Source organism: Apteryx mantelli, chromosome 1, assembly GCF_036417845.1.
Source record: "Apteryx mantelli isolate bAptMan1 chromosome 1, bAptMan1.hap1, whole genome shotgun sequence".
In the NCBI taxonomy this organism is placed as follows: domain Eukaryota; kingdom Metazoa; phylum Chordata; class Aves; order Apterygiformes; family Apterygidae; genus Apteryx; species Apteryx mantelli.
The window spans coordinates 19,112,399-19,129,929 of record NC_089978.1 but is presented as its reverse complement, the minus strand read 5'-3'; the positions used below and the strand labels follow the sequence as shown (position 1 = coordinate 19,129,929).

At 45.1% G+C, this 17,531-nt stretch overlaps 1 protein-coding gene across 4 annotated transcripts in view; it reads left to right on the top strand.

The window, feature by feature from the left end:
• ALKBH8 (alkB homolog 8, tRNA methyltransferase) overlaps positions 1 to 16,700 on the top strand; it is a 57,848-nt gene extending 41,148 nt beyond the window's left edge. For 2 of the 4 annotated variants that reach the window (XM_067289638.1, XM_067289637.1), the window contains exons 11-12: positions 14,767 to 14,916; positions 16,048 to 16,700. In XM_067289638.1, coding sequence (XP_067145739.1) covers positions 14,767 to 14,916; positions 16,048 to 16,617 — 720 coding nt within the window. In that variant the 3' untranslated portion in view covers positions 16,618 to 16,700. The remainder of the gene's footprint in view (positions 1 to 14,766; positions 14,917 to 16,047) is intronic. The other 2 variants (XM_067289640.1, XM_067289639.1) reach the window with 1 other exon arrangement.
• The last annotated feature ends 831 nt before the right edge of the window (positions 16,701 to 17,531 follow it).

Sequence of the window (17,531 nt, the reverse complement as noted above, 5' to 3'; positions counted from 1 at the left end):
AAAGGCTTTTTAGTGAGGGGCAAACTTTCTGTTGTTCCTTTTACCAAAAAAAAGTCTTCTTGAGAGGTATGCATTATGCTATCTGTTGTCCCCTGTTCAGAATTGTCTGAATCTTTTATGTGTTTGGACTATGAAACACTTTGAAATCCATCAGGCTTGAAAACTTCTATGTAAGGCAAAACATTCATTATTAATACAAAAGTCAGACTTGTTTATCTGTTTCAGGAGTTTCTGTCCTGCTATTTATATTCAGCTATAAAATATAAGTTGTTATTTACAGCCCTATCTGTATTTGTAATGCATTTATTTCCATTACTGCTCTTATAAGCTAGAAAAAAACAGCTGATTTGTAGGTAGGCATGCTTATGCCTGACTGCTGTAGCCTGAAAATAATTGTTAATGTTAAATACATTTCAGTCTTTCACTCCAGACTGAACACTTTCCTGTAAGAAGAATCAGAAAACTTAACCAGAGGGAAAAAATTTTCCGGGGAATCATGTAGGTCACCTGGTCCTAGAATGGATATGGTAAATTGCTCTTGTATGTGGTAGGCTTTTAAGCCAAAATCTCTGCAAGATGCTGTATTCAGAACCTCCCAGGACCATTTTCTGTTTTCTGGAGCCCACATTTAACCAGCTAAGGGGAAGAAAGAACTTGCATCTGCTGGCAGTCAAATGAAAACCAGCCCCTCCGTGTTACTGTTAGGAATTGCCTGCTAGTGAGGACAACGAGACAATCCAAGGGCACCTGACAATTTGGGAGCAGATTAAAGTGTGCAGCAATCTGTTTTCTACTGAGGAAGCAAAATACTTGTGACCCATTTGGTTCCATTTACGTGATAAAACTTGTGGTCACAAAATACCAGTGAAGCCAAGCACTGAGCAATAGTCATAAGGATCAAACTCTTGTAAGAGACATAAGAGCACTTTGTTCATAAGTAAACCAAACCCCTATTCTTTGACCTGAAGAAAAGTGCCAGCAGACAGGACTTTGCAAGACATTTTTCATCTGGTCAACTTATTAGAGGATATGTCCTGATGTTTTTTGTGCATCTTTCTCTAAAGCAACCGGTAATGACTATTATTTGAAGCAAGATACTACTTAAAAGAGTTTGCAGTTTCTGTAAGTGTGCAAGTGACTGATGTCAGATCTTTATTTGGTGGATACAGATTTGTGGGTAATCAGTATGCATTCATTCCTTAATGAAATTTTACCTCTGTTTCCTTGCCATAGTGCTCTATAAGAAGCACTGTAGAATATCTGTTAGTGATGTATCAGTATTATCACTGGTAGCCAGTCTCTTTGGTTTGGTATGGTACAGTATATTGGATGAGCCAGCAAGTTCAACCGTTCTTGTTATCTGACGGAGAAAGCAGCAGTTTTTTTGTCTTTTTGTGTTCCTTCTGGGTTCTTATTTGGGCTCAATGGAAGGGTCTGATTGCAGTCATATTTCTCATATTGTGTATTTCTCATATTGTGAGCGCAGCTAACAGAGGCAGCGAACAGACGCAGCAGTTTGCGCAGCAGTTTGCGCAGAAGGGTGCGCGAAGGAACCTTCGTTTCTGTTCCCTGTGGTGTACATTTCCGCAGCTATGGTTGTGACACACCGCACAGCAAGTTCCCCAGTGGCTGTTGGAGTTGCTGTGTCAGAGGCTGCGACCCAGACCGACCCTCTGACAGTAGATGCGGCTCTACAGGTCTCAGGCTGCAGGGAGTGCTTGGGGCCTCTCCGGGAGGCCTGGGCTGGCAGTCAGCTCTCCTGCAGGAGGTGTGCTGCTGTTGGCGAGCTGTGTCGTCAGGTAAGGGAGTTACAGGAGGAGATCAGTAGGCTGCACAGCATCCGGGAAGTCGAGCAAGAGATAGACAGGGTATTTTCAGAGACTGTGCAGCTTCAGGAGTCCCAACCCCCTGCAGCAGTGGAGTTGCCGGAGGGCTCTGTGCCGTGTGAAACGGTACATCATAACATCATAGAAGAAGGCTGGAAACTGGTCACTGCTTGTGGGAGGAGAAAGGCTCCTACTCCTCCCGAAGACTTGCAGCTGAAGAACAGGTTTAGTGCCCTCCAGGATGAGGAGGAGATGGGCATGGCTGCAAGGGAAGTACCTGGGACAACAGACCCTGTGCTCTGCCGGAATGCCTAGAAGAAGCGGCGGGTGATTGTTGTGGGGGACTCCCTGCTGCAGGGGACGGAGGCATCTATCTGCCGACCAGATCTCATGTCTAGAGAGGTTTGTGGCCTGCCGGGGGCTCGTGTGAGAGATGTCATGCAAAGACTGCCTAGGCTCGTCCATTCTTCGGACTATTACCCACTGCTGCTCTTCCATGTGGGTGCCAATGACACCAAGGGCAAAGTGGAGACCATCAAGCAGGATTTCAGAGCTCTGGTGATGGTGGTCAAGGGTCTGGGAGCCCAGGTCATTTTCTCCTCAATCCTGCCAGTGAGGGGGATGGATGAGAGGAGGAGGAGACGGACTTTCCAGGTTAACGACTGGCTGCGCCGCTGGTGTTGGCAACAGGGTTTTGGTTTCTACGACCATGGGACCCTTTTTGAAGATCGACAACTGATGGCAAGAGATGAGATCCACCTCACGAGGCGGGGCACGCGGGTCTTTGCCAACAGGTTGGCCAAGCTGGTAAGGAGGGCTTTAAACTAGGAAAGATGGGGGAAGGGGAGAGTTATAGTGCCAGGGTAGTTGGCAAAAGACTGCTCAAGTCAGGACGCCTCCAGCAGGTGAATGCAGCCAGGGAAGTGTGCATGGGATGTGGCTATGGAGGACCCTCTTTTACCCCTCCTGGGAAAGCTGCATGCTCGATCACCTCTCTGAAATGCCTGTACACCAATGCACGCAGCATGGGGAACAAACAGGAAGAACTAGAGATGTGTGTGCGGTCGCAGGGCCATGATCTTATTGCCATTACAGAGACATGGTGGGATAGCTCGCATGACTGGAGTGCTGTCATGGATGGCTACATGCTTTTTAGGAAAGACAGGCCAGGAAAGCGAGGTGGTGGAGTTGCTCTTTATGTGAGAGAGCAACTGGAATGTATTGAGCTGTGCCTAGGGGTGGATGAAGAGCGAGTCAAGAGCTTATGGGTAAGGATTAAAGGGCAGGCTAGCATGGGTGACACTGTTGTGGGTGTTTACTACAGGCCACCTGATCAGGAAGAGGAAGTTGATGAGGCCTTCTACAGACAGCTGGAAGTAGCCTCCCGATCCCAGGCCCTGGTTCTCATGGGGGACTTCAACCACCCTGATATCTGCTGGAAAGACAACACAGCTAGGCACAAACAGTCCTGGAGGCTCCTGCAGAGCATTGGTGACAACTTCTTGACACAGGTGGTGGAGGAGCCAACAAGGAGAGGTGTGCTGCTGGACCTCGTACTAACAAACAAAGAAGGACTGGTGGAAGATGTGAAGGTCGGGGGCAGCCTTGGCTGCAGTGACCATGAGATGGTGGAGTTCAGGATCCTGCGAGGAGGCAGCAGGGCACCAAGTAGGATCGCAACCCTGGACTTGAGGAGAGCAAACTTTGACCTCTTCAGGGACCTACTTGGAGGAATCCCATGGGTTATGGCCCTAGGAGGAAGGGGCGTTCAAGAGAGCTGGTTAATATTCAAACATCACTTCCTCCAGGCTCAAGAGCAGTGCATCCCTATGAGTAGGAAGTCAAGCAAAGGAGGCAGGAGACCTGCATGGATGAGCAAGGAGCTCCTGGCAAAACTCAACCAGAAGAAGGAAGTCTACAGAAAGTGGAAAGGGGGACAGGCCACTTGGGAGGAATATAGGAATGTTGTCAGAGTATGCAGGGATGCGACGAGGAAGGCTAAGGCCTGTTTGGAATTAAATCTGGCAAGGAATGCCAAGAACAACAAGAAGGGCTTCTTCAAATACATCAGCAGCAAGAGGAAGACTAGGGAAAATGTGGGGCCTTTGCTGAATGGGGTGTGTGCCCTGGTGACGAAGGATGCAGAGAAGGCAGAGTTACTGAATGCCTTCTTTGCTTTAGTCTTTACTGCTCAGGCCAATCCTGGAGGCAATAGAGCAAGTCTGGAGAGAGGAAGACTTTCCCTTGGTCGAGGGGGATCGGGTTAGAGATCATTTAAGCAAACCTGACATCCACAAATCCATGGGCCCTGATGGGATGCACCCACGAGTGCTGAGGGAACTGGCAGACATTATTGCTAAGCCAGTCTCCATCATCTTTGAAAGGTCATGGAGAAGAGGAGAGGTGCCTGGGGACTGGAAGAAAGCCAATGTCACCCCAGTCTTCAAAAAGGGCAAGAAGGAGGACCCAGGGAACTACAGGCCAGTGAGCCTCACCTGCATCCCTGGAAAGGTGATGGAGCAGCTCATCCTGGAAGCCATCTCCACGCATGTGGAGGAAAAGAAGGTGATCAGGAGTAGTCAGCATGGCTTCACCAAGGGGAAATCATGCCTAACCAATCTGATAGCCTTCTCTGATGGAATGACTGGCTGGGTAGATGAGGGGAGAGCAGTGGATGTTGTCTCCCTTGACTTCAGCAAGGCTTTTGACACTGTCTCCCATAGCATCCTCATAGACAAGCTCAGGAAGTGTGGGCTAGATGAGTGGACAGTGATGTGGATTGAGACCTGGCTGAATGGCAGAGCTCAGAGAGTTGTGATCAGTGGCACAGAGTCTAGTTGGAGGCCTGTAGCTAGTGGTGTCCCCCAGGGGTCAGTACTGGGTCCGGTCTTGTTCAACTTCTTCATCAATGACCTGGATGAAGGGACAGAGTGCACCCTCAGCAAGTTTGCTCATGATACAAAACTGGGAGGAGTGGCTGATACACCAGAGGGCTGTGCTGCCATTCAGAGAGACCTGGACAGGCTGGAGAGGTGGGCAGAGAGGAACCTCCTGAAGTTCAACAAAGGCAAGTGCAGGGTCCTGCACCTAGGGAGGAATAACCCCATGCCCCAGTACAGGTTGGGGGTTGACCTGCTGGAAAGCAGCTCTGCGGAGAAGGACCTGGGAGTGCTGGTGGACACCAAGTTAAGCATGAGGCAGCAATGTGCCCTTGTGGCCAAGAAGGCCAATGGTATGCTGGGGTGCATGAGGAAGAGTGTTGCCAGCAGGTCGAGGGAGGTGATTCTCCCCCTCTCCTCAGCCCTGGTGAGGCCACATCTGGAGTACTGCGTCCAGTTCTGGGCTCCCCAGTACAAGAGGGATGTGGCACTACTGGAGCAAGTCCAGCAAAGGGCTACAAAGATGATTAGGGGACTGGAGCATCTCTCTTATGAGGAAAGGCTGAGAGAGCTGGGCCTGTTTAGCTTGGAGAAGAGAAGGCTGAGAGGAGATCTTATCAACGTGTACAAGTATCTGAAGGGAGGGTGTCGAGAGGATGGGACCAGACTCTTTTCAGTGGTGCCAAGCGACAGGACGCGAGGCAACGGGCACAAACTGAAACACAGACAATTCCATCTGAACATGAGGAAACACTTCTTCACTGTGAGGGTGACAGAGCGCTGGAACAGGTTGCCCCGAGAGGTTGTGGAGTCTCCTTCTCTGGAGATATTCAAAACGCGCCTGGATGCAATCCTGTGCAATGTGCTCTAGGTGACCCTGCTTGAGCAGGGGTGTTGGACTAGATGATCTCCAGAGGTCCCTTCCAACCTCAGTCATTCTGTGATTCTGTGTTAATTCCATTTACTGTGGGTTGGACATGGATCTGAAGGTGAGGGGTTGCAGAATATGCTTCATATATCAGATGCATTGTTGGGATAAGGGGAATGCTCTTTAGATACAGGCCATCAGTTTTGTCCCCCATTTTCTCCTCTTGACTCGTCAGGGGGGAAACTCCAGGCAGAATCTTCATCCATTGCTGCAGTTTTTCCTTTGAAACAATTGTTGTGGCTCTTTTCATGAGTCTGTACGCGCAGTACACTGGAGCCCTTAGCCTAGGTCCTGTTGGGAAAGACACAATAAAGCGGTGCTGAGAAATTAAGAGTTATTTAGGGCTTGGGTAGAGCACTATCAATATAACCATGCAGCTTGGAGTATTTTTACCCAAAGATACTGAAAATTTGACAAAATGACCTGAGGCAAGCAGTTTCTGAAGACAAGTAATGTGCTCTAAAGGTTACTGTACATTTTTAGATAGGATGCTTTAAGTAGCAGCTCTAATGGTAGACCAAAGCTAAGGTAGCTCTTCTGAAGTTTTAATATGTCTGAAAATGTCCCTGCAATGGCCTGTGCTATTGTATTTGCTTCAGTTTCTTTTGATGATTACATATAGCCTTATCTACTTGGCTATTGTTGTGTGACAGTGAACTGAGCATGAGTCCAGGCACGCTCAGTGAAAATGTCAGTGCTGTAATGGCTGCATTATTCTCACACAATAAAGAACAGCAATTTCAGAAATTCAGGTTAAGAATGTTTGAGCAAGAGATGGAATCCAATCTGATGTAGTTCGGACAAAGTCTGAAGAAAGATGGAATCTAATAAAGTCTGAGATTGCTTTTTTTTTCTGTCTCTCCCAGCTTTTTTGTTTTTTTGTTTGAATGAATGCAGAAGAGCCAGAGAAATGGTTTTAGTTTTTTGCACAATCCTCTCCCCCATCCTCCAACCTTATTTGGGAGAATTATTTTGACAGTTTTTATTTATGTGTTTTCAAGCTAAATGTTCATATCTATAACCAGGGCTTTTATTTTTACAAAAATGGTACATTTTTCCCCCTCCCCTCCTGCCCCCAACAACACAAAAGCTTCATTCCAGAGCCTGTCGATGTCATTGCGATGTGTCTCATCATTTTTTATGAGCTTTAGCTCTGTCTCCCAGTTTCAGTGTCCGGATAGGTGTGGTGATCTGTAAATCCCCATAGGAAGGTACAATATCCACACACAGCTACAGTGTGAGTGAAAGACATTGCAACCTTTCAGTTTTGTGGTTTACACTTTTAATTGAACTAAAGCATTGGTGGGAAATCCAGGAACAAATGACTGAAAATGTATAGACAGATCTTTATGTATAAAGAAATGACTCTACCTGCCAGAATACTGAAGCTAGGAAGAAAACTGATGGCAATGCAGGAGTCCAAGTGGTTGACTTTAATACAGAAATTTCTTTTCTATTTGGCTTGTCATTCAAAGATATCAATGTATTTTATGAACCTCAACTCATGAGTAATGTTGCTTGTATTTGACATTAGCTTGTAAGGCATTCTGTTGCAGAGATGTGCATCTCTTTCTCTGTTCTCTGCATTACCATCCCAAACTGGGATCAATGGGAACTGTATAGATGTTTGGTTTTGCCAGGCGATAGGGAAGAGGGAGGGTTGAAGATTTTCTGCTGGCCATGTAATCGTGGATGCATTTTTATTGCACTGGGTCCGTGTTACTTGAGAACAGATGCCCTTTCAAGAGACTTAGTAGCAAGTAAAAGCAGATAGGATAGAACTAACTGACAAAGGTATACCTGGAGCCAGTTCATGGTGCATTTTAGTGATTGGAGGGAAGGCAGAGGAACCTTACCTGCCCTTTTCTCTCAGTGAACAGGAGTCATTGAGATGATGCGAGATTTTGGGCTGAAGAGAGCTCAGGAGGAACTGGGCAGCAGGGACTAAAACAAGAAAGAACACTGAATTACTCGACTAGATTCTGATGCTTTGTCATTGAGAAATGGACTTCCCATTTTAGACACAGCGCTTTGTTTCAACAGGCACCCTGACTGTACGCAATGGAAAAACAAAGCAGTACGTGAAAGAAATGCTAAAGGCCTGACTCAGACCAACTGGAGCAAGGACATTTTTCTTGCTGTGACTGTGCTCTTGTCTCTTTTTCTACGTGTGTGTGTGTGTGCTGGAATGTAATTTGGTTCCTTGAGCCTCTCATGCTATTAGTTATAGCTGAGGTGTTTCTCTGGGGAAACAAATAATTTCATTTGGTGGTTGCATTTCAGAATTAGATGTAGTTTTCTTCATCAGTTTCTAATGAGCTGAATCAATCAGGTTTCTAGAGACTTAAATGAACTAATTCTACCAGGTAGAGTTAGTTATAATGAGATAACATACAGAGAAAATATATAATGGTGGGCAACATCGACCTGTCTTTATCTTTATTTAAGCTTGCAGGAGGATTTATCTTTTGCAGAATTGCAGTAACATTGAAAAGTAAGCTATTTATTTAGTGTGTTTTGGCCCCGAATGATCCCTTCCAAACCACTGCACTAAACAGATTTTATAAAAATTATTTTGGCCATCACTGAAAAGCAGCCACTCCTGGCTGAAGCGGTGGAGGTGAGGTTGCTGGGAACCCAGAGGATCAGGATGGGATTCTGCCTCTGTTATCCCATTCCCAGGAATCCATTATGGAGCTGTTGGAAACTTGGGCAAATCACAGGTTTAACATTTCTCTCCCCTCCCTTCTCCCCATCTTAATCTTTTTTTGTTATTTTTCTCATCTGTCTAAAGGTTTGTGTTTCCCAATGTGCCCTAAATTACAGGGTTTAATATATCAGAATGATCACACACCTTTGTGTCTTCTGCAAGGTTTTGTCTTCGCTGGGGTTCCGCTTGCAGAGTTGCAGGCCTCGAGACTAATGTGGCTTATACCAAGACAGATTTTCTGTCTTAAAACAAGAGCTGGATGCAGTCAGTGTTTATCTGGATACAACTAAAATCAGTGGCTAAAATCCCTCTAAAAAGCCTAAGGGGATTCTGAGTCGCAACAAATAGGTGTCCTTGTCCACTCTGGAGCTTCTGTAGGCTGTTGTTCCCATCATGAAAAGCAGTGAAGAGAGGTATGAAGGCACCTGCCAAAAAGACATGGGAGTGGCTGCCTGAAGTAAAACCAGTGAAACTTGAGAAAGTGACCTCCTTTGAGGAAATATTAAAAGGTGTACAGCCACTTGATGAGAGGTGGGCTGGCTATGAGTGGGTTCAGCTGAATGAAACCATGCTATTTGAGATATATATGAGATATCAGATGGCTCAAGCAAGGCGTTTGATTTGGAGAACTAGGAGAATAGGTGTAAGAAATGATTGAGAAGACTCACAGAGATAATAGGATATAGGGAACCTTAGAAATATATACACCTCACCAAGGAATGTACTGAATTCTCTTGTTTTTGGGCACTAAAACTAATAGTAATTCCTCTACCTTTCTCTACTGTTCTAGATGGGATGTCAGCCAGGACAGTATCCTGTGCTGAGCATAAGACTTAGAAAAATGAACTGGCAAAAATTAAAGCATTCCAGTTATGTTTTGAGATTGTTTTTAATGGTTTGATTACTTTTTTTTTTAAATTGGAGAGAAAAGTAAAACTATTCTAAATTAAAATATTATTCAAACTGATTTCTGAAAATGAAGCTTCATCATACCAAAGCTTCATCCTGCTTCAGCATGTAGAAATCAGTAAGTGACAGAAGAAAAGTAGAGTCTGGGTCTCTCTCTTGCAGTAAATGTTTTGTAATGAGACATCTCTCTCCTTTTGAGAAATACCAAAATATTCATAAAAATGATAGGCTGGTTTTCCAGCTGTAAGATGGCATTGCATCACTGAAGTTACGTGCTTTATGCTAGCTTATAGTTTTCTAAAAGACTGAAACCAATATATATTGATTTTGAATTAATAGGTGTTTTTGCAAACTATAAAATTCAGGCATGTGGTGATTATAACTCTTTTAAAAATAAAATTCTGAGGTAATTCTAGTAAGGATACTAAATTTGCTTAGCTCCAGTACCAGACTTGTGGTGATGCCCCGTATTTAGCATTTATGCATAAACGTGCAGCACCTATTATAATATTTGCCTTAAAGTTAGGCCTAGTATACCTTAGAGCAGCTGGCATTCAAATCATTCCATTTGAAGATCTCCGTTTTCATTGCAAGATGGAATCTTTTTGCTTTGGGTGTAGATTCACTTTAATAAGTATGACATTACAAGTAAGCCTGACTTCGTAATTATTTGGTATAATTTAGATGCATATGAGGACCTCACATTCTGGCAGTCATGCCTTTGTTCTCCTTCTCAGTTCATTGAATTTCATCAACATACAGTGTAGTACTTTTCAAGGTCGTTTTAGGAGAGGAGGATTGAGTTCCTTTATCCAGCTGCTTTGTGCTATAGAAACGTAGGGCCAAAATGATTCTTTCTGAGCAAGCTTGTGTTAGTGGAAGATGAGAGTATTCTTCTTCCTCCTCTTTCTGCTGGTAGTGAATTTGGTCCTTTGATTTTTATTAAATTACTGAATGCTAATGTCTTCATTGCAAAAGTAGTTGAAGGCGCTGGAAAAAATGAGCTGTGGAATCTCTAACATGCAGGTTGTCAATTAAATCCAATCCATGATGAGAGTAATTTATGGACACTCCAGTTGGCTTCCAGTGTGAAGTGACAGAGATGTGTGTTTACTTCTAAGTAAACAAGAGTTCGCTTTTATTCATAATGAATATTCAGTCAGTGCTTCAATAAACTCAGAGGAGAGGTCAAGGAATAAATGGAAAGAAGACAATAACACAATTGATCTTTTCAGGTCTGTTTTGAGATATTTGGGCAGGATAGTATGTACACATTTGCAGTGCTGTTTTTTGGACTTTGGACCAAAACTCAGGGGCCTCACTAGAATAGAGCTTTCTTGGAAGCTCTTGGGAAATGGGACTGGAACAGAATCCTGGTTTTCTTCAAAGCTGTGATTGTAGATTTGAAAGCTAAAATAATTTGAACTGATAAAGTGAAAAGTTATGATGGAAAATGTATTTATTTTCATCAATCATTGCAAAAGAGATTTTTAATTTTAGCAATACTGTCATCTCTGCTGGGTTAATTAACCAGAGCAAATTGTTTGCTGCTATTCTTTCATCAGGGATGTTTTAGTATTCTTTTTATGTCAGATAAAAGAAACACTGTCAGCAATAATTATTTAGGAATCTGAATCTGTTCTCTGCTATCTGCTTTTTGCCAATTTATTGAAAACAAAAGTAAATTCCATTTTCTCAGGCAAGCTGAATTTGAAATGTGACTTGGTAGCAGGGCTTTGCTTTGAGTATTTTGTTCAACATTAATGGCAGATCTGAAAATGTGAATGAGGCATGCCTCGCTCCATTTGTTCTTACCGAAGGATCTTGATCAGTTTGGATTTATTGTTTTTATGAAAGTCTATAAAAAATTTCTTCTTGATGCTTTTTCTTACCATCTTTGACTTGGACACTGAGGAAGGTTCAAAAGTGAAAAAAAAAATCATTTTATGAGAAATGATTCCTGTAGCTCATATCATTTGGACTTGGAAACCTGCATGCTCGATCACCTCCCTGAAATGCCTGTACACCAATGCATGCAGCTTGGGGAACAAACAGGAAGAACTAGAGATATGTGTGCGGTCGCAGGGCCATGATCTCATTGCCATTACAGAGACATGGTGGGATAGCTCGCATGACTGGAGTGCTGTCATGGATGGCTACATGCTTTTTAGGAAAGACAGGCCAGGAAAGCGAGGTGGTGGAGTTGCTCTTTATGTGAGAGAGCAACTGGAATGTATTGAGCTGTGCCTAGGGGTGGATGAAGAGCGAGTCAAGAGCTTATGGGTAAGGATCAAAGGGCAGGCTAACAGAGGTGACACTGTTGTGAGTGTTTACTACAGGCCACCTGATCAGGAAGAGGAAGTCGATGAGGCCTTCTACAGACAGCTGGAAGTAGCCTCCCGATCCCAGGCCCTGGTTCTCATGGGGGACTTCAACCACCCTGATATCTGCTGGAAAGACAACACAGCTAGGCACAAACAGTCCTGGAGGCTCCTGCAGAGCATTGGTGACAACTTCTTGACACAGGTGGTGGAGGAGCCAACAAGGAGAGGTGTGCTGCTGGACCTCGTACTAACAAACAAAGAAGGACTGGTGGAAGATGTGAAGGTTGGGGGCTGCCTTGGCTGCAGTGACCATGAGATGGTGGAGTTCAGGATCCTGCGAGGAGGCAGCAGGGCACCAAGTAGGATCGCAACCCTGGACTTGAGGAGAGCAAACTTTGGCCTCTTCAGGGACCTACTTGGAGGAATCCCATGGGTTATGGCCCTAGGAGGAAGGGGCGTTCAAGAGAGCTGGTTAATATTCAAACATCACTTCCTCCAGGCTCAAGAGCAGTGCATCCCTATGAGTAGGAAGTCAAGCAAAGGAGACAGGAGACCTGCATGGATGAGCAAGGAGCTCCTGGCAAAACTCAACCAGAAGAAGGAAGTCTACAGAAAGTGGAAAGGGGGACAGGCCACTTGGGAGGAATATAGGAATGTTGTCAGAGTATGCAGGGATGCAACGAGGAAGGCTAAGGCCCGTTTGGAATTAAATCTGGCTAGAGATGTCAAGGACAGCAAGAAGGGCTTCTTCAAATACATCAGCAGCAAGAGGAAGACTAGGGAAAATGTGGACCGGTTGCTGAATGGGGTGTGTGCCCTGGTGACGAAGGATGCAGAGAAGGCAGAGTTACTGAATGCCTTCTTTGCTTCAGTCTTTCCTGCTCAGGCCAGCCCTCAGGAACCCCAGATCCTGGAGGCAAGAGAGAAAGTCTGGAGAGAGGAAGACTTTCCCTTGGTGGAGGAGGAGTGGGTTAGAGATCATTTAAGCAAACTTGACACCCACAAATCCATGGGCCCTGATGGGATGCACCCACGAGTGCTGAGGGAGCTGGTGGACGTTATTGCTAAGCCACTCTCCATCATCTTTGAAAGGTCATGGAGAAGAGGAGAGGTACCTGAGGACTGGAAGAAAGCCAATGTCACCCCAGTCTTCAAAAAGGGCAAGAAGGAGGACCCAGGGAACTACAGGCCAGTGAGCCTCACCTGCATCCCTGGAAAGGTGATGGAGCAGCTCATCCTGGAAGCCATCTCCACGCATGTGGAGGAAAAGAAGGTGATCAGGAGTAGTCAGCATGGCTTCACCAAGGGGAAATCATGCCTAACCAATCTGATAGCCTTCTCTGATGGAATGACTGGCTGGGTAGATGAGGGGAGAGCAGTGGATGTTGTCTCCCTTGACTTCAGCAAGGCTTTTGACACTGTCTCCCATAGCATCCTCATAGACAAGCTCAGGAAGTGTGGGCTAGATGAGTGGACAGTGATGTGGATTGAGACCTGGCTGAATGGCAGAGCTCAGAGAGTTGTGATCAGTGGCACAGAGTCTAGTTGGAGGCCTGTAGCTAGCGGTGTCCCCCAGGGGTCAGTACTGGGTCCGGTCTTGTTCAACTTCTTCATCAATGACCTGGATGAGGGGACAGAGTGCACCCTCAGCAAGTTTGCTCATGATACAAAACTGGGAGGAGTGGATGATACACCAGAGGGCTGTGCTGCCATTCAAAGAGACTTGGACAGGCTGGAGAGGTGGGCAGAGAGGAACCTCCTGAAGTTCAACAAAGGCAAGTGCAGGGTCCTGCACCTAGGGAGGAATAACCCCATGCACCAGTACGGGTTGGGGGTTGACCTGCTGGAAAGCAGCTCTGCGGAGAAGGACCTGGGAGTGCTGGTGGACACCAAGTTAAGCATGAGGCAGCAATGTGCCCTTGTGGCCAAGAAGGCCAATGGTATGCTGGGGTGCATGAGGAAGAGTGTTGCCAGCAGGTCGAGGGAGGTGATTCTCCCCCTCTCCTCAGCCCTGGTGAGGCCACATCTGGAGTACTGCGTCCAGTTCTGGGCTCCCCAGTACAAGAGGGATGTGGCACTACTGGAGCAAGTCCAGCAAAGGGCTACAAAGATGATTAGGGGACTGGAGCATCTCTCTTATGAGGAAAGGCTGAGAGAGCTGGGCCTGTTTAGCTTGGAGAAGAGAAGGCTGAGAGGAGATCTTATCAACGTGTACAAGTATCTGAAGGGAGGGTGTCGAGAGGATGGGACCAGACTCTTTTCAGTGGTGCCAAGCGACAGGACGCGAGGCAATGGGCACAAACTGAAACACAGACACTTCCATCTGAACATGAGGAAAAACTTTTTCACTGTGAGGGTGACAGAGCACTGGAACAGGTTGCCCCGAGAGGTTGTGGAGTCTCCTTCTCTGGAGATATTCAAAACACGCCTGGATGCAATCCTGTGCAATGTGCTCTAGGTGACCCTGCTTGAGCAGGGGTGTTGGACTAGATGATCTCCAGAGGTCCCTTCCAACCTCAGTCATTCTGTGATTCTGTGATTCTGTGAAAGTTTAGTTGTGCTGGCTATGAAAGTTTAAACTGTTTATTGTGGTTCTGAGAGTGAAGAACTGTGACTGAGCACTTCCTTACTTATACTGAAGTGACAAAACCTGGGTGGTTAGTGAAGCTGTGCAACAGATACTTCAGTGGTGCCACCAAAGTCACTAGATTGGTGTTTGCACTTGTAGATTCGGCTTTTGAGAGTTTAATATTTGGCTGCTTAAAATGTTGTCAGGTTACGAAGAGCAATTGAAAGGAAAAGAAAATACTGAAGTTAGGGAAGGTCACCTCTTCCTTTGCTGTTTTTCTGGTCTTAAGATACCTAAAGAGCCCATTTCTTTGGGGAAAGTTAATCTCAGAGCTGTTCTGCTTTACGATGTTTCAAAATCAAGTGCTATATTGAGCTGTCTAATAGCCAATCTTCCATCTTTCGGTTTTAAGTTTAATTTTTTTTTCTTTTTGTTCATATCCAAGAATCACATATTCCTCTTATTTAAGGCTATTCTCTCTCATTTTTATTTTAAACTAAAATGTGTTGCCTCAGTAGGAGATTAAGATGTCTCTATTACTATAAGTATCAAGTGAAAATCATTTTCCAGTCCTGTAATTATCCTCTTATGAAAAGTTTAATGAAATGCTTCCTGTAACAGATTGGCTGTGATCGCAGCAAAAACCTTGTGGATATTTGCGGAGAAAAAGACTTCCAGGCTTTTGTCTGTGATGCCCTGTCAGTGCCAATCCGGAGTGGTTCTTGTGATGCCTGCATCTCTATTGCTGTAATCCACCATTTCTCAACAGCAGTAAGTCACCCCTCTCTCTGTGCTCCTCTGTACCGTTACATTGCTGTGCATCACTGTATTGCAGACAGCCTCAAATGTTACCAAAAAAAGAAAAAAACAAAAAAAAAAACCCTGCTAGTTTTTTGGAAGCAAAAGAGAAGAAAAAAAGGGGGGAAAGAGGAGTTTTGCATTTGGCGTAACCAGTTGTCAGGGCAGAGTTAAGCTGTTGCACTGTTGCTGCTTCTTAGACATTCTCTTCACATTCCCCCTCTCCTTATCAGGCGCCCTTGCTCCTCCTGGCACTTTGACCTTCTGGACATTCGTGTTTCATTTTGTTCTGCTTACAATTAATGACACTGGAGAAGGGGGCCCTGCTTTGGGAATCAGGAGGTGTGTTACTTCCTGGCTCAGATCTTGAACACGTCATGATTTTTATTTTTTTCCTCTGTGCCTTCATTCTCCATCTGCAAAGAACAACAGGGATGCTGCCCATTTGTCTGCCATGTCTCTGGGCTGTGTAAGCTTCTACTCACAGAAGTTGTAACAAGTTCTACCACCGTGGAGTCATAATCTGCAGGGCAGCCACATGGTGTCTCCATACCTGAAATACAGCAAATGTTTCCATGCACTGTATACAAAAGTATGAAGCAGTCTGTTTTGGAGAAAGCTGCCATGTCATTGTTGAAGGTGGTCAGAGGACCTGTGTTTAAGCCATAAATCTGACTCCTCTGGCTGTGGACTTAGAGTGTGTTTGTATCATCAGGCATTGTAGATTTGAGTCTGAGATTTTAGAAGTTGATCAGCTTTCTTGAAGAGACTGTGTGTCATTTCCAGCTGGGCTGACATGTCCAGAAATCCTGGTCAACACTATTTTCAAATGGAAAGAGAACTGTGTCCAGGAAAATAGCTTGGCTCATGGGTGTAGAGATGGACTACATTATAAATTATTTACTACTTCTTGGCCATTAGTGGAGCATGATATGACATGCTTATACATGTCAGACAGAAAAGGACACTTTCCAAAATGAACGGTGGAAAAAATTCCTCTTTATTGTACATTGTGGGGACAGTAAGAAGGAATCACTGCTGGTTCCATTCACCTGTATGCATGTTTGTATACTAGCTTCACACTTTTGCTTTTTTCCTTTATAGGAGAGGAGACTGGCTACTATCCGTGAATTAGCCCGTCTTCTAAGACCTGGTGGAACAGCACTCATTTATGTCTGGGCAATGGAACAAGAATACAAAAAACAGAAGTCTAAATACCTTAAGGAAAAGAATGATAGTAAAGGCAAGGAGGAGGAAATTAATACTGACACGGCCCGGGGACTGCTAAGTGATCAAATGCCTGATGGCAGCAGCCAAGACTCAGCAAGTTCTGACCAACTCCTTAATGACTCTAAGGGCAAAGGCTGTGATGCAAAGCCAGTAGCAGACTCCAGACTGCCTGTTCACACTAACCGAACCTCCTTCCACTCTCAAGACTTGCTGGTTCCCTGGCACCTGAAAAGTGACACTAAAAAGAAGGGGGCAAGTGCTGATATACTGTCGTTTCCAGCTGGCTCTAAGGAATCCCAAGAACTCAGCCCTGTTTTCCACCGTTATTATCATGTGTTCTGTGAAGGAGAACTGGAAGCAGCATGCAGATCCTTGGATTGTGTGAGGGTTCAAAAAAGTTACTATGATCAGGGAAACTGGTGTGTGGTTCTGGAAAAGCTGTAGGCCTGTGGTGCTTCCTCCATTGTCTGGTCTTTTACAGGTTGGAGGTATTTTTAATGCAGGCTGTAGCTACTACCTCTTTTAAAATAGCACAATAAACGTTTATTGAATTTATTGACTGAGTTATTAACAGTATCTAGCACTGTGTGCATATGTTAACAAAATAATGGCCAAACCCAAATAGTAACTCTGCAGAGTGTTTATTTTACTTCAGTGAATTACAGGAAAAAGGATTAAGTGTGTAAAATGCTGGCCATGGAAATCAGTAAGGCCAGCATTCAGCTGGGCCCAAGGTAAATAGTTTCAAAGAAAAAGGGCCTGGTTCTCCATTCTTTTATACCAGTTATGCTGGTATAGCTGCAGTAGCTTCCCTGCAATGCACCAGCTAACTGGAATAGAGATCTGATTGATTATTGCAGATGGCAAAGATAAAGCTGTTTGCAGTATGAAACTGTGGGTCAGGAAGGAAGGAAGGAATCAATGGCATGTGAAGCAGTTTGGGTAAAGAGCCCAATCATTGCCTAAAGTCCAGCAGAAGGCCTATTTTGGCCTCTGTTAGGGGTCACAAATCTCTTTCAGCTTGGAATTTAATCTCTTTTCTTGGTCATGATCCTTCTTATTTTCTCAAGGGAAAGCCAATGGGGACTTCACAGTTTCTTTTCTTTCCTTGACACTCAGACAACCACAGTTCATGTTGTAACTCCCAGAATTTCTCAAGCTCTTCACTGAAGTACTGTTTGAAAGCTCCTCTGCAGTGTGACACAGTTGCCCGGCTGGAATACTCTGACCAGCTCTGTTAAATGCCTGACTTTCTGAGAGTGCAGGGCTCTGTCCCTGCAGGACTGGAGGTTGTGGTGTGGTGCCAGATCTGATGGATGGAGGGTGCACTCGGGGGGGGGGGGGGGGTGGGGAACAGG